The 15,924-nt window shown below is 39.3% G+C and overlaps 1 protein-coding gene across 5 annotated transcripts in view; it reads left to right on the top strand.

Annotated features, from left to right (window-relative positions):
• Nucleotides 1–15,924, top strand: part of LOC131126206 (neurocan core protein-like) — a 46,835-nt gene that overhangs the window by 15,852 nt on the left and 15,059 nt on the right. For all 5 annotated transcript variants that reach the window (XM_058068483.1, XM_058068485.1, XM_058068487.1 and 2 more), the window contains 9 exons: nt 5,052–5,125; nt 9,997–10,200; nt 11,410–11,592; nt 11,990–12,164; nt 13,709–13,836; nt 14,145–14,429; nt 15,208–15,345; nt 15,417–15,500; nt 15,574–15,722. In XM_058068483.1, the coding sequence (XP_057924466.1) occupies nt 5,052–5,125; nt 9,997–10,200; nt 11,410–11,592; nt 11,990–12,164; nt 13,709–13,836; nt 14,145–14,429; nt 15,208–15,345; nt 15,417–15,500; nt 15,574–15,722 (1,420 nt within the window). The remainder of the gene's footprint in view (nt 1–5,051; nt 5,126–9,996; nt 10,201–11,409; nt 11,593–11,989; nt 12,165–13,708; nt 13,837–14,144; nt 14,430–15,207; nt 15,346–15,416; nt 15,501–15,573; nt 15,723–15,924) is intronic.

Genomic DNA, 15,924 nt, shown 5'->3' on the forward strand with positions numbered 1-15,924 from the left:
GTTGCAGCCCTACTCTTAAGTAGTTGAGATGTGGAATAAACTTAAGACTGGAGCTGAGCTGATAAAGCTTACTCTATGATTTTCTCAGGTTTTTCATGTTCCCTTATGCTAAAGACCAAAAGAACTTGACAGTTGGTGTACAGCTTGAATGGCAGTACCTTTATAGATTTTACTATCCACTCAGAATGACTCAATACACAGCTATTATTGTCAAACTAGCTTGAAACACGAGTGCAAAGTAATTGTTTCTTGTCTAAAGTCAAGTTGGTAGCATAATGGTCCGGTGTCGCATGGCTACTGCCAGCACTGGGAAGCTGTGCTTCATTGAGAGCAACGTGAATTCCAACATGTACTGTGACATTGTGAAGCATAGCATAATCAGGCATGGCTTGCATGGCAGTTTTCCAACATGATAATGATATTGATGTCCAGTATGTGACGATGAAGGTGAAGGCAATGGAGTGGCCAAGTATGTCTCGTCCAGACATACAACTGTGCTCTGGTGAATTCTGTGCCCAAAAGGATCAAGGCTGTGCTAGATAAAAATGGTGCTCACACTAAATATTGATACTTTTGGTACTATTTGTACAAGTACTTTGTGAGGTGTACTCACTTTTATTGCCATCTATTTGGACCATAATTGCTTGAGGATACTAAATCTGTACAGCAAAACAAGCTCTACACTGACTACTTTAAAACCGAAATGATTGCTGAACTGTGATGGGTGTATAACAGGGGTCTCAAACACGCGGCCCGCGGGCCAAATGTGGCCCGCAGGACACTAGTTTGAATCCCCCGCCTTGATATGAAAGTTTAATGTTAGTGCGGCCCGCGCAAGTTTGATATGGATGCTGTATGGTATTACTATGTACCCAGAAAAAATTATTACATTTGATTAATGTTCATGTTAAAGGTTAAATAACTGTTAATAGTTATCCTCCCTATCCGTGTGGAAGTGGTACGTTTTTGGCTATTTAAGTTTAAAGGAAATAACTTGAAGGCTACCGTTTATGTCGCTAGCTCTCTAGTTTGCGAGTTAGCATGTGTCTGAAGACCCTGCAGTTGCTCAATATGTTGTAAATAAAAAGAGTATAAATGTGACTATAGTCGTGTTTTGTCATGTCTACAGGGCTCTAATAATGCTTTGTTCATTTTAATCTGAAGAAAATAATTTGTCTACCCACCAACCATATGTGGTTTCTTAAGTTTTTATTATTTGCCGTTTTATTATTATTATTATTATATTCATTTATTATTGATTGATTGATTTTCTTTATTCTTGATTTGTTTATTTATTTTTTATTTTATTTTGTGCAGAAAAATAAAAATTAAGATATTTGAGAACAGTGGAATGTTTTATCAGAGCTTTTATTGTAGAAAATCGAAACCAAAGCAAAGTTTATTTTCATTTTTTTGTTTTTTTTTGGAAAACCTGATGCGGCCCAGTCTTGCCCATACCCTAGCTCCAGTGGCCCCCAAGTAAATTGAGTTTGAGACCCCTGGTGTATACCCTTGCTTATAAACACTCATCAAGATCACTCATGTTTGTTGTGTACTTTTGACTGGAACACTTCAAAGTCCAACCACGGACGTTCCAGTGGGATAGTTCTGACTTCCCAGCAGAAACTGAAGGAGATTTGGGTCATCTTGTCTCCTTCAGCACACAGTTGGCTGCTAATCCGTGATCTTTATGAGGATCCTTGTCACTGTGCTCACTGGCTTTTTAAAGTGAGCCAAGTGTCCCATCTATTCACACAACGTTGTCAAAATGTGTCGGATGGACATGTGCATTGAGGTCCACTGAAGCATTTTAGAGACTTCAGGCTCGTTTCGCCTGAAGACATGATGCGTATGAAAGTAAGGAGGCGTGACTTAGAAAGAGGCGTTCACAACATCTTGTGTCTTGTCCTCAACAAAAAAGTAGTGCTGGTTAGTATGCAGCTGGTGTTATTGGGTGACAACTGCACTGTATGTTGTAAATCCCTACTGGTAAACCCTTGAATGGCTGCTGTCTATGGGCACACAGTGTTGTGTATTGTGTTGCATCCATTCACATGTCCACGGGCTAAACTGTGAATTCTGATGGTGTGGATCGGGGTTGCTGGGACCCTGCCAGGGCCAGACTCTCTGTTACAACACTCTGTATGCTTCCCGATGCTGCATGGGGAAAACGGGGGTGTCGTGACCCTGTCCAAAGCTTTACAAAGCACCACCCGGGGTCGCCAACACGCAAAGAGTCCAGCAGCTCGACCCCAATCTGTCAAAGCCCATCACAAGGTCCAAACCCACCTTTCATACATTGGACATTTGGGGTCTAACTTAGTTTCTATGAGAAAACCCTCACTGACTTGTTTGATGATATTAATGGGGTTTTTTTTAACATTTAAATAGCCATAAAGATAAGCTGCTGTTGTGTGTATTCATGAAATTGTCGAATCAGTGTTGCGTAATTCTCATTCGGACCGTCGGGGTGCTGCTGGAATGAGTTGCAGTTACCTTGGTGAAAGTGAAGAGGCCGGAATGCATTATTTGCTTTATGCAACTGAAATGGACATGCCAAACATGTTTTGTGCTTAATCCAGTTTTCCAGTAAACCTCTGTTGGGAAAACAATGCTGATTATAAAACAGAGCTATGTTTTCTTCGAACAAACCCCTTGTTATCTCCATCTCAGAGCAGGACAATCTGCTTCCCCATTGAGCGTCGAGCTTCGGGCCGTCATCCAAATCCTCTGGCAAAGTCACTAGCTTACTTAGAATGTCTGCTTGGATTTCCTATGGAAGTGTACTAGAATCATTTCATAACTGAGGAAGACAACAGGGATAATATAAGATGACCTTGTTCCACCTCGGTGGAAGAATGAACTACTGTAGATCGATGTTGATGAGTAAGTTTTAGTGTTATTTTATGTTATTATCGTACACCCTAAGTGTGTTCAAAAATGTATGCCAAAATGTTGCCTTGGTTTGTGTAGTTAGAGTACAACATAGCATACACTGCATCAGTCCATCTGTGTTCTTAATGTATTTTTATCACAGATAAATGTATGCTAGTACATGGAAACAGGAATGAATTGGAAATCAGCGCCATGGCCCTTCTATGATGTCATCGGTGGTTGACTCTGTAGTCCTTTTCTAACTAACACAGTTACACCACAAGTCTATGTTTTTCTTTTGATTACGGCTGCAAAATAACTCTCAATGGAGCCAAAGAAAGTTGCTTTTTAATAAGAAATAACAATGGTAGTGTCTGAGTGGATCTCGCTGCCACATCACCATCTCATCTTTGTTAGCAATCGCGTCTTCTATCAAGGTAAAAGTGCATGTCATACCCTAATTTTAAAACTCTAAAAATATTTTTGTTTTAACATTTTTGGTTTTGTGGAAAGTATTAATTGGATTCATATTTTTCTTGTGAGAACATTTTATTTGGTCAGAGTACAGGTCGGTTAGCGTTGGACCTTCGGCAACGGATTAATGGTGCTACCCGAGGTTCCATTGTAATACAAATGTTCCTAAGGGAAATTCAATGAACAAAACAATCTGCTGATTGAATGTAACATCCTCACTGGTGTGTTGCCTCATCTCCGGTTTCAAAGGTCACGCCATCTCCAAATTAAACCACCTCACATGAACATAAAGGTCTGACACCTTTTCTGAGCTAATTGCTCATGAAGTAAACTGTGGCATGTTAAAGAGGTGTAATTTTTTTTGTTCTTATTACATTATAACACATTATCCCTCTGATGAGGGTACATGGGATTAACCTCTTAGTGAGCTGTCTGTAAGAACATTGCAGTATGTGGAATTTGGTATGTTAATGGTCACTGTTGGGCGGCACAGTGGTCGAGTGGTTAGCGCACAGACCTCACAGCTAAGAGGACCAGGGTTCGATTCCACCCTCGACCATCTCTGTGTGGAGTTTGCATGTTCTCCCCGTGCATGCGTGGGTTTTCTCCGGGTACTCCGGTTTCCTCCCACATTCCAAAAACATGCTAGGTTAATTGGCCACTCCAAATTGTCCATAGGTATGAATGTGAGTGTGAATGGTTGTTTGTCTATATGTGCCCTGTGATTGGCGGGTGTACCCCGCCTCTCGCCTAAAGACAGCTGACCCTCGTGAGGAAAAGCGGTAGAAAATGAATGAATGAATGATCACTGTTGGGTACCACTAAAGGCTATTATGCTCATTTTTCGACACATTGTATTAAGTTATGGACTCCTGTAGAGCAGCTACACACAATAACCTGCACAGAAAATTTTCTATATATATGCACCTATTCCAGCTATATTTCCTTGGATTTGTGCTGGCGGCCAAAATGGCCACTTTGGGCATGTCAGCAATCACAGCAAAGTGCTTCCTACCTACGAACGAAACCCACTTTCTATTATAGTAGGTATAGGAGTTGATGCTAAGGTAATTGAAAAGAGGCTACTGACAGCTCATGATCTACTGGAGACTGGCTGGTGCTGCAGTGGAGCTCAGCAGAAGCCGGATGTGTGGCAACCTCGCCTGCCCGAGGAGGAGCACTCATTGTCGGACACACTTTGTCAGAGGCGCCGCCGTTGGTGCGGTGAAGATCAGAAGCCGCTCGTGGGAGCACACAGCGTGCGTTGACAGATGACAATATTTGCCTTTTGCTTGGGAATCACCAAATACAATAACGTCTGCCTGAGCTTGTTTCGTAAACAGAGAAGCAGAGCTTGGGGGAGAGCAGAGAGTGTATCATGCCTACAGCCAAGCGAATTGAGCCATCCCAAACTTCTTTTAGGGCTCACTTACAAATATGCAAATGTCATTATCTGAAACTTTGTAATCGTTTTACACAAGAGTACAACATTGTAACTATATTTATAGGTCAGAAAAGTAGAAAAACATAATAGGCCCCCTTTAACATTTAAACAGAATGTATATTAATTTGTATATTCTAGTAACATATCATTATCATTAATCGATTAGTAAATACATTATTGACCCTTGAGAAGACAACAACCCTAAACCATAAAATGACAAGTAATAATAATCTGTTTGTTCCTGTTTCTTCTCTGGCAGGTCTAAGATGGCACTTCCAGGGTGTTGGCAACACATCTTCTTGGCTCTCATGTTGCTGCACTGCTTTGGTTTTGGTGAGTTTTCCTTTCCTTTTCTGTGTCTCTCCAAACACAAATTCAGACCATTTGCCAACCAACAGTAAGTGGAATCCTACAGATTTTTTGGTTACAATGCACAGTGTCTCAGGAGTTACTGTATATATATATATGTATAAGACAGACCACCTGTATGTAAATGTTTCTATGCATAAATCTCGACACGGTGAATATGAGATGACCTGTCATTTTCAGAATGTTTTCAAGGAAAAAATATCAAAACAGTACAGGCATAATTATATGTACAGTGGAAAGTCTAAAGTCGAAGGCATTTGTTTTTTGACACACATTTTCGGGAAACTACACTCAAAAAATAAACGTTTAGCCTCAACAAAAAAAATCAACGCAACAGTTTCCATTAGTCTTTCTTAGTTATGACAACTTAATTTGAAATTGCTTTGAACCAACAAACAATATTGCATTGCACAAATTAGCTTTTCCTCTTCACTCAAAGCTTATTTTAAGTAATGCTTACTGAATAATTGTTGTCATAAAGACAAGTTTTTAAGTTCGTAACTCAAAGAAATATGTTAAGTCAACTGACTTAATAATTTTATTCAAAGTAGTTTAATTTGTTGTCTACTTAATTATAATAACAATGCACACAACTTTTTAAGTAGCAGTAACTTAATATATATATACTATATATGTGTGTGTATATATTATGTTACCAAGCTAATTTTATTAAGTCATGGCAACCTGAATTTTGTTTTAAGCTTACCAACAATAAAATTTGAGTGTATATGACATTCTAAATTAAGTTCATGTAATAGCCAACATTATTATTTGAACATAACTTAAAAAATAAAGTTAGCAACTTAGAAAGTTTATCTAAATCAATTAATTACATTTTTTTACATTGCATTCATATATAAAATCAAGTGGTGTCAACAGATACTCTGAATTACGTTTTAGAGTGTATGGCTCAAGAGTCACACAAAAAACGATATATTTTTTTGCTGGTAGTTAATCAGGAACTCCAACCACTTGTGCCTGATGGTGGCGTCTTTAGAAATTAGCATATCTGGCCCACAGTTATGTAGGGATATCTGGCGCACAATATGTAAGGAAGCCCACCCCTCTGTGACATCACAAACCTCAAGTTGTACAACGCCCCCTCTGAAACCGAGCATTTAGAGCCATCCCAAACTGCTCACTTCCAAATGCAGAAACCTCATTATCTGCAGCTTTGACATAGTTTAACACGTGAATAAAACATGCTAATTACATGTATAGGTCAGAAAAGTGGAAAAAGCATAATAGATCCCGTTTAATAGTAAATTAGTTTGCTAAAGGTTTTATGGTGGCAACAACTTGAAAAATTATTTCTTACGGTACAAATTCACGAAATTGAAGGCCAGCCATAATCCTGAAATGGAAGGGTTTTGGTTTGACCTTAGGGGGTCCACTGTAACTCAAAATTCACCATCTTTGTTCTTCCAAGTGTGGGGGAAGCTATCCAAGAGATGATTGGCTAAAGGTTGTATTGAGGACATACAGTGATGCGAGCGATAAAACCAACGGTTATAGAGGCAATGTGAAGCCATCTCAGTCGACAGGAAATGGGATTTCTATCCATTGCCACCCTTCTCTCTCTCCTAAAATAGAACTTTAATGGGACCCACCTTCATGGGAAAATTAACAACTTAATAGGACATTAATGGAATGAGGCCGTTGTTTTGTGCCCTTTTTTGCCCAACAACTCATGTGATGGACATTTCTATTTAGTACAATGGGTGACACATTCAAGGGAACAAGGAAATAGCAGAAAGGAAGTGCAGCTGGATGAGATGCACTCAAAGCTGACATTCCGGGGAAACACATCTGTTCCTTCATTATTTTTATTTCCCATACCGACAGACAGGTGTGCGCTAATTTCAGTGTTGTAAGTAAGCGCTGACACACTGCGAATGTTTGCAGACATACTCAGTGGGATTGAGTTGGAACATCTCCAGAGCTATTTATGCAATTTAACTCCACCATCTGTTCCATTTACAACTGTGCATAACATTCACAATTATGGAACAAAAAAAATACAGTCTCTTGTGGATTAGTATGACAAGTTTGATGTGGAGAAAGTTTGCAGACAACTCTGGGAATTATAAGCATTTGTTGGAATTACAGAGCAGTTAAAATAATCTCTTACTGCATTGAAGACTTGATTTGAGGTTGCACAGCTTTGTTTGAACTTATTCTAACTTCTTACTATTTTTTTTTTCCTTATGTGAATGGAATTGTATGATTTTAAAATACAAATGAATGAATGCTGGCTACAGCGTGGTGCCCTGGACAACTTGTTGGGCTTGTGAGATGCAATGCAAGTGCAAGGCATTATCCATCCATCTATTTTCTTTCCTCACTAGGGTTGCAGGGGTATGCCTATCCCAGCTGTCTTTGGGCGAGAGGCGGGGTCCAGCTTGGACTGGTCCCCAGCCAATCACAGGGCACATATAGACAAACAACCATTCACACTCACATTCATACCTATGGACAAATTGGAGTGGCCAATTAACCTAGCATGTTTTTGGAATGTGGGAGGAAACCGGAGTACCTGGAGAAAACCCAAGCATAGAATCGAACCCAAGTCTTTACACTCTCCTGAGTCTGTGTCCTAACCACAAGGCATTGTGAATATTATTATTATTATTTGTAGTGATAGTAGTGGTAACATTTATACGGGATAGTAATAATGATAAAGATCATAAGACTGTTACTTTTTTGTGTACTTTTTGTTCTTTTTGCTTTTTACTGTTGGTTTCATGCCTCAAAGGGGAAAAGGTTGTTATCATTATCATTTTGTATTATTATTATTGTTGTTGTTCTTATCATTATCATTGTTGTTATTATTATTGTTGTGATTGTTTATGTTTGCCAGTCCAGGGTGTACCCTGCCTTTCGCCCGAATTCAGGAAGTCAGCTGGGATAGTCTCCAGCATACGCCCTAGTGAGGATAAGCAGCATTGAGGATGGATGGATGTTATTGTGTGATTGTGTGTCTTCTCTTTTCGGTTTCTTGTGTGTATTTATGTCTCTTTGGGTGTTGTAGAGATGGACTTGAGTTGGGGTTGTTGTTCGTTTTCTTTTCTCTTTCCTTGGTTAAATAACCACTCAGTAGCGCTTGGTCCAAAAAACGTTGATGTTAACAGCTGTGGCTGTAGGCAACCTCTTTATGCAGATGGCAGTTGCACATTTGAAATGTGATAACTTTATTTACCTCTGTATGCACTTTAAAATGTTTGTTGCACTACTAAACTTGGTAAATGTTACACATGTTGTAACATGTACTTTTACATGTACATGTACTTTTACATGTACATGTTACACTTGCTGTACTGTTGTTTACAATAAACTCAACAGCGGTATTAATGCTGCATAAACAATTGGTCCTTACCATTATTAAAACATTGGTTCTTTTGTTGCTGTGTTGTGCAATAGCCTCTTAGTTCTCTTACACAATGCGTGTAGAGCCAACCAAAAATTACCACATGGTCAAAGAGAGCTACGTTTTCCTGTCCACAACGGCAAAAAATGAAGTTATTGTTTGCTTCCAATTGCTTCCAATTGACTCCCCATCGTTTTTTCAGTAAATAAATGCCAAATCATTATCTGCAGTCATTAAAGAATCTAGGCATGTGTTGATTGTGGGGGGACTGTGTCAGAGCCAGTCTCTCAGCAAAAGATGGAGGCGGCCATGTTTTGTGTCTGCTGCTAAATGTCTGCCATCCACTGAGCCAGCTGGGTTAAAATCCTCCCCTCACCATCTTTTCGGGAGCTGACAAGAAGGAGAGATGTCTGCTAATGACAGCAAGTGTCCTCACAAGTCACTTCCAGTGCTCTTCCCCTCACTTTTAGCCATATTTTTACAATCCCATCTGCCAGTTCCATGCCTGTGAGTACACTTGTCATTCAAACCCCCCCCCCCCATTTCCATCATTCAATTTACACCGACTCTCTTTGTCTGGATTTTTTTCCCCAGCTTTGTCCGCCAGGCTCCCGATCTCATTCCGGCTCATGCTCTCGGGGCTGCCTGTTTTTTGTGATTACATCTGATTTGAGGGGGCAAGCTGCGGGGGGAGCTCTCCTGAGCTCACACAGATGATCTCAGGGGGGCTAAGTGCGTGAAAGACGTCCAATCTAAATGCAGATGGAAATATCCTCCAGGGATTAAATCCCACTATTTGTATTATTCCAAGAAAGACCCTTTGTTTACGTTATGTTAATAATTTTGCATTCACTCATATGTTTGTACATTTTTTTTATTATCTTACAGCACAAATGTGTTGCAGGTATGAAAGAAACAAATGGGTTCCATGTTACAGATGCACAGGGATTGTTTGGTTAGATCTTTGAAGGTGATCCTGTTGTCATGGTGACGTGCGGAACGACAATGCACACTGGTTGGTGCCATTCAGTGATCTTTAGAAAGGATCCTAATTTGGCGTGAACTTTATTCTAATTAATCATATTGACATTTATCGGAATAGAATGGAGAAAAGTGATAAATAAAAGGAGCTTCTAAAATCTCTGCGTGTAGGTGTGTGTGCGCATTCATTCCTTTGCTGGAATCATAAAAGAAAATGTGTGGAAGCTTGTAATGAATCCCTGATGTGTGATTAGCAGACAAATTGGCGTAAAGCTAGTGCTGCCCCGCATGTACATTTCTCTTCTCCTACTTAGTGCGGAAAGCACTAATCGATGAGACGACTGATTAATGCTTTAATCAAAAAGTATTGATCTGCTAACCAACCACAAATAGATATAGATCCTCATTTGTTCCGCCCCTCCATTGTGAACCCACTTCCTCATGATCATATTTGACAACATTGCACTCGCTTCTGTCCTCTCTGCAGGTGCTTCATCCACCATAGTTAACATGCGTAGGATCACCCATCCTACTGTACAGCAGCCACTAGCAGGTGAAGTCGTCCTCCCGTGTGTCTTCACCCTACAGGCCAGCTCATACAGTCAGCCTGTCCGCCTCCTGTGGACTCTCGTCAGGCTTCCAGCAGGCGGACAGAGCGCCCCTCTGGAACATATTGTGTTGACTGCTGAAGGTAATACCGAGACAGAACACACATGTACATCCAACACGTATTGGGATGGATACAACAAAGCACATTTTGGAGCATGTCTGTGTTTGTCCGTGAATTGCCAAAAACATACAGTTCAGCCCAATATTCTTCATATTTATGTGCTTTTTTTACCTGTTGGATGAGACTTGTGGCTGGAAATGACACAAAGTGTGCAAAGACTGCAAGTTTTCTTAAACAAATTTATTACCTATTAATAATTGTTAAGTCGTGTAGAGATTCTTAGCCGTCCGTCCACGTCCATTGCTTCAGGTTCTGCCTCCCCAGCCATAGCTTGATATACTGGGCCATCCCCAAACTAGTTCCACCAAATGATTGAATAAAAGGTGTGTCTCAATACTTTAGTCCGGGGGTCTCAAACTCAATTTACCTGGGGGCCACTGTAGCTAGGGTCTGGGCAAGGCTGGGCCACATCAGGTTTTCTAAAAAAAAAAAAAAACGCATTTATTAAAAACAGAAAAATATACAAACTTTTTCAGTGCTTTGGTTCCGACTTTCTACAATAAAAGCTCTGATAAAACATTCCACTGTTCTCAAATATCTTAATTTTAATTTTATTTTAATAAAGAAAATCAATCAATCAGTAATAAATAAATATTATAATAATAATAATAAAACGGCAAATAATAAAAACTTAAGAAACCACATATAGTTGGTGGGTAGACAAATTATTTTTTTCAGATTAAAATGAACAAAGCATTATTAGAGCCCTGTAGACATGACACAACACGACTATAGTCTCATTTATACTCTTTTTATTTACAACATATTGCGCAACTGCAGGGTCTTGAGACACATACTAACTAGCAAACTAGAGAGCTAGCGACCTAAACGGTAGCCTTCAGGTTATTTCCTTTAAACTTAAATAGCCAAAAACTTACCACTTCCACACGGATAGGGAGGATAACTATTAACAGTTATTTAACCTTTAACATGAACATCAATCAAACGTAATCATTTTTGCTGAGTACATGATACCATACAGTATCCATATTATCCACATTAAACTTTCATATCAAGGCGGGGGCCTCAAACTAGTGTCCTGCGGGCCACATATGGCCATATTGACCCCCGTCACAAGAAAATAATCAAGGAAACAACACTTTTAGGACCTTTTAATTAGTCCTTTTCTAAAATCTACACAACACCCTCCTCTCTCTGTTTATGCCAAAGGTGATGTAATCAAGGTGAATAAGGCTTTCAGTGGCCGTGTGAGACTGCCAGGATACGTTGCCAATCCCCTCAATGCTACCATGGAGATCACCAGTCTCCGTACCAACGACTCAGGCACTTACCACTGTCAGGTTGTCATGGGCGACGACTACGAGAGACACGCTGTGCCCCTGGTGGTCTATGGTAAGCGCAGCTGCAACCAACAACAGTGCATCAGCATGTAAAGTGAAACAAAGGATTTTCTTTCCTAATGATAACTTTTATGCCAGTTTGAGCCTTCACTCTCCTATGTTTTAGAGAAAACATCTTTATACATTAATAGCATTAATTTAGCAAATTTGTCCCATCACAATGGCTGACTTGATTAATCGACTATGAGACTTCCTGTGTTGCCTTTTTCTGATCTAATTTCCCACCTGAGTAATTGTGTAATGCTTTTTTAATGAAGGGCATTTGGGCTGAATACCAATTCTGTTTGTTCATCTATGAAATTCCACCATTGTAATGTTAGCCAATAACATCCTAACAGGATTTCTGTGAACAATGACATACAAAATAACACATTTGTATGTGTCTGTAGGTGTGGTGTTCCACTACCAGGCACAGAGCGCCCGTTACGCCCTCTCCTTTGCAGATGCCAAGCAGGCCTGCCAGGAAAACTCTGCCCAGGTGGCAACACCGGCCCAGATGTGGGCCGCGTTCTACGACGGCTTTGCCAGCTGTGCAGCCGGCTGGTTGGACGATCAGACTGTCCGGTGAGGAGAGAAATAATGACTTCCCTGTTTGCCACTTAGCTAATGTGCTCATTAGTAAGACAGACACACTTATAGTCATCTCCTGGAAAAGTAGTAGTAGTGAATTCTTTGCATCATTCTTTTGGTTTGTAAAGTTTCCAAAATACTGAAAGGAAAATGTAATACCAAAATCCTTCAAATTGTGGCCTTCACCATTAATTGCTAGAAACAACTAAAGGCCTCCTTTTTACATCACCTGTAATTACCACGATTTTCCTGGTATTAAAGACTGCTGATAACTCCTTATCCCATTTGAACTGTGTTGCTCACTCTGTTGCTAACTAAAACAGCAGCACTTCAATTTTTTACTAACAATTCCTCATGGTTCATGGTTGCCATATTCAACCATGAAACAGCACAATTTATTAATTGATGTATTTTTGAAAAAACATGATAATAAAATCTCAAAATTCAAATTTAAGAGCTAATATAGATAGCATAGCATAGACTTTCTTTATTGTCATTGCACAATAACACAGCAGTGAAATTGCCAACGAAATGTCGTTGCCTGGCTCCCGTGTAATAATAAAAAAATATATAATAATATAATAATAAAATATATAATAATATCATAATATCATAATATTAAAATACTAATACTAATAAAAGTATTTAAAAATACTAATACTAATAAAAGTATATAAAAATACTAAAAAAGAATATGCTTGCTGACTGTATGTTATTTTTTTTAAATAATGGCCCATATTTTATCTGAAATTGATATCCCTTTCATGAAAATTTTATTTTGTTGTCGTTGTAGTTGCACATCGAATCGTTTACCACAAAGACATTTCCCCTACTTAATATCGATAAAAACGTATTTCTACCTGTGATTAAACGTGATTAATTGTGAGTTAACTATGCCCCAAATTTGATTAATCACAATCAAATATTTTAATCCATATATATATACGCATACTATATAATATGACAATATATGTAGTTTACTTACTGTATTATAAAAATCTCAGGTACAAATAAAGACTTCTCCCTAATAAACAGCTTCTCCCTAATAGATATTTCATTTGAGAAAAATGAGCACCTTTGGCCGCTATATATAGAAATATGCTAATGTACCTGTCATATTAAGTATCAAGACTCTTCTCTCTTTTTAAATGCATATTCAATATGTAACACATCACATATTTCATATATTTTAATACAAAATATATATGTGTATTTACATAAAATCCAGGATTTGTTATGAGAACATTGGTCATTGTGCTCCAGAAATTCTGCCTAGCAACAAGATAAGAGGCAGACGTTATTACTGATCTTTTGCCTGACTTTGTTTGTTGCAATCTTTTAAGTACAACCAAGGCACATTGAAGACAGAATAAGAAAGACAGAATAATGAGATATAGAATCAAATATGTGAAAGGCTAATGTATTCACCTGGAATGTTGTTTGTTTGTTAATATAAAAATATTCCTGAACTATGCATCCGTACTGGTACAAAGACGATCTAGTATTTCTCATTGATTATTGTTTCATTGTCGTTGTAGATATTCTGTCCAGTCTACTGAACTCAACTGCTCTGGACATAAAGAGTACTCTGCAGGAGTGAGGAATTATGGCAAGAGGGACCCCAAAGAGTTGTTTGACGTGTACTGTTTTGCAAAAGAACTGGATGGTAAATAAACTCCACACACATCAAAATGAGACAGCATTAACCTCAGCCCACAACAATTCATTTATGCATAAATTTCAGTTAATAACCCACCGCAGTGAATATTTATTTTTAGTTGATGCTACAGCGATGCTTGCTGCTGAACCCGCAGCTTAAAATAGTGCATTTATGCCTCATGAGTGACAATTCTAAAAAATATAAGAAACTTGTCTCTTCCCTCCCTGTGTCACACCTTTCAAATGCACACTTTAAAGTAACTCCTACCTCCTGCCTGTCTACTTGACAACTGAATCTCCACTTTCTGCCTCCAGGTGAGGTATTTCACACCTCGGTCCCTGGCAGGTTGTCGCTGTCGTCAGCCTCAGACCGCTGTGTGTCCCTGGGTGGTCAGCTGGCCACAGTGGGACAGCTTTATCTGGCCTGGAAGGCCGGTCTGGATAGCTGCGCCCCGGGTTGGCTTTCTGACAGAAGTGTACGCTACCCGGTCAGCCGCTCTCGTCCGGACTGTGGAGGGAGCAAAGCTGGAGTCCGCATCGTGATGCCAAACGTCACGAGTGACAATGCCACAGCGCTGTATGATGCATACTGCTATAGAGGTACAATATTGGGAAACAGTTGTGTTAGACTCTACTTTTGGAAAATTATCAACACATGTGAGTGAGAGGATACTCATGATATGATAAAAAGACTCTGGGGGTGCACAAGACAAAAAATGTTGGGTGCTGGTAAGCCATTCTGTAGAATGCAGATTATCATCTTTCCATTTGCATGTCAAGACATGAAATCATTTTTTTATTGAAATTCTTACATGCATAAATATACAGTATGTGTCACTATTATTGAAGCTGATCCGAAAGTCTCAATGGGGTAAATATTATATTATAAATTATTATAAAATAAACAAACACTACACTTGAGTACATATTGATCTATACCACATTTTGGGGAAGGGGCCAAACGACTATACAGTAAAAAAATATGTCAACAGCCACAAAAAAACCTGCACTCCTCCAATAAATGATGAAATTGTGAAAATAATACATGTAATAATGAACTAACATTATTTTCACAGCACAGACATAATTTAGTAGCTCCAACAGAAGTACATTCCTGTTGCAATAAGCCAAGGTCCAAGAACCTCCCTTCAAATAGATACTGTAGAAGCCCTGAATTCTGTCTGTAGCAACACTGACAGTACATGCCAAGGCCATTCTTGTAGCTATGGCAACAGTGAATTCTGAGCTCTATCTTTTACACTGTCATGTAGCTGTGAAAACGCCGGATTGACACAAGCAGTGGAAAGTGGAGAGGGAGGATTTACCGTAGTATCTTTTAAAAACAGTACATCTATAGAAGGTGTCATTTTTTTTGTAGGGAAAGTGAAGAACACGGATACCATCTCGCAGATCTACACTTCCCTGTGGAAGCCCTGGAGCTACCTCACAAGTACTGAGTCCACAGGGAGAAAGAGTCCAGGTCCAACGAGTCCACCGCCGGCTATTACACCCAAAGGTTTTATATACTATGTCTTATATTACAAATCAAATACAGTTGTAATCGATCTATTTTGTGAATCAACGTAGGATCCACAAACGAGCAGTTTCCATCTAACTGGACTGGACTGGTGGATCTTGAAGAGGAGGATTCCTTTCATGGTGTTAATGCTTGTAAGGACAAATTAATGACAACTGGTGCCATTGATGTCCAAACCTAAAAAATAAAATACTCTGTTCCCACCAGCGTCAGACCCCTGGTCCTCAGAGTCACCGGAACCTTACCTGGCTCTTCAGGTGATTCCAGGTCAAAGCATCGACTGGGGGGAACCATTCGAGCCCGATTCATCTGAGTTTCTTCGACCACCTATGGTTCCAACACCTGCTGAGAAGAAGGTTGTGTTCTTTTTAAAAATGCTATTCTTGACTATTGAGGCACACTGATACATCAATCATTTATAAGGTTTTAAGTATTAATTATATGAAACTAGGCGTGTTTGAATTCTGTAAAAGTAGTTGCAGTTTCCATTAGGGCTGTCTTAGAATAGTCAACACTTTGACGGTTCATTCGATTCAGAGAGGTCGTCTAATCATACAA

Source organism: Doryrhamphus excisus, chromosome 3, assembly GCF_030265055.1.
Source record: "Doryrhamphus excisus isolate RoL2022-K1 chromosome 3, RoL_Dexc_1.0, whole genome shotgun sequence".
NCBI lineage: Eukaryota > Metazoa > Chordata > Actinopteri > Syngnathiformes > Syngnathidae > Doryrhamphus > Doryrhamphus excisus.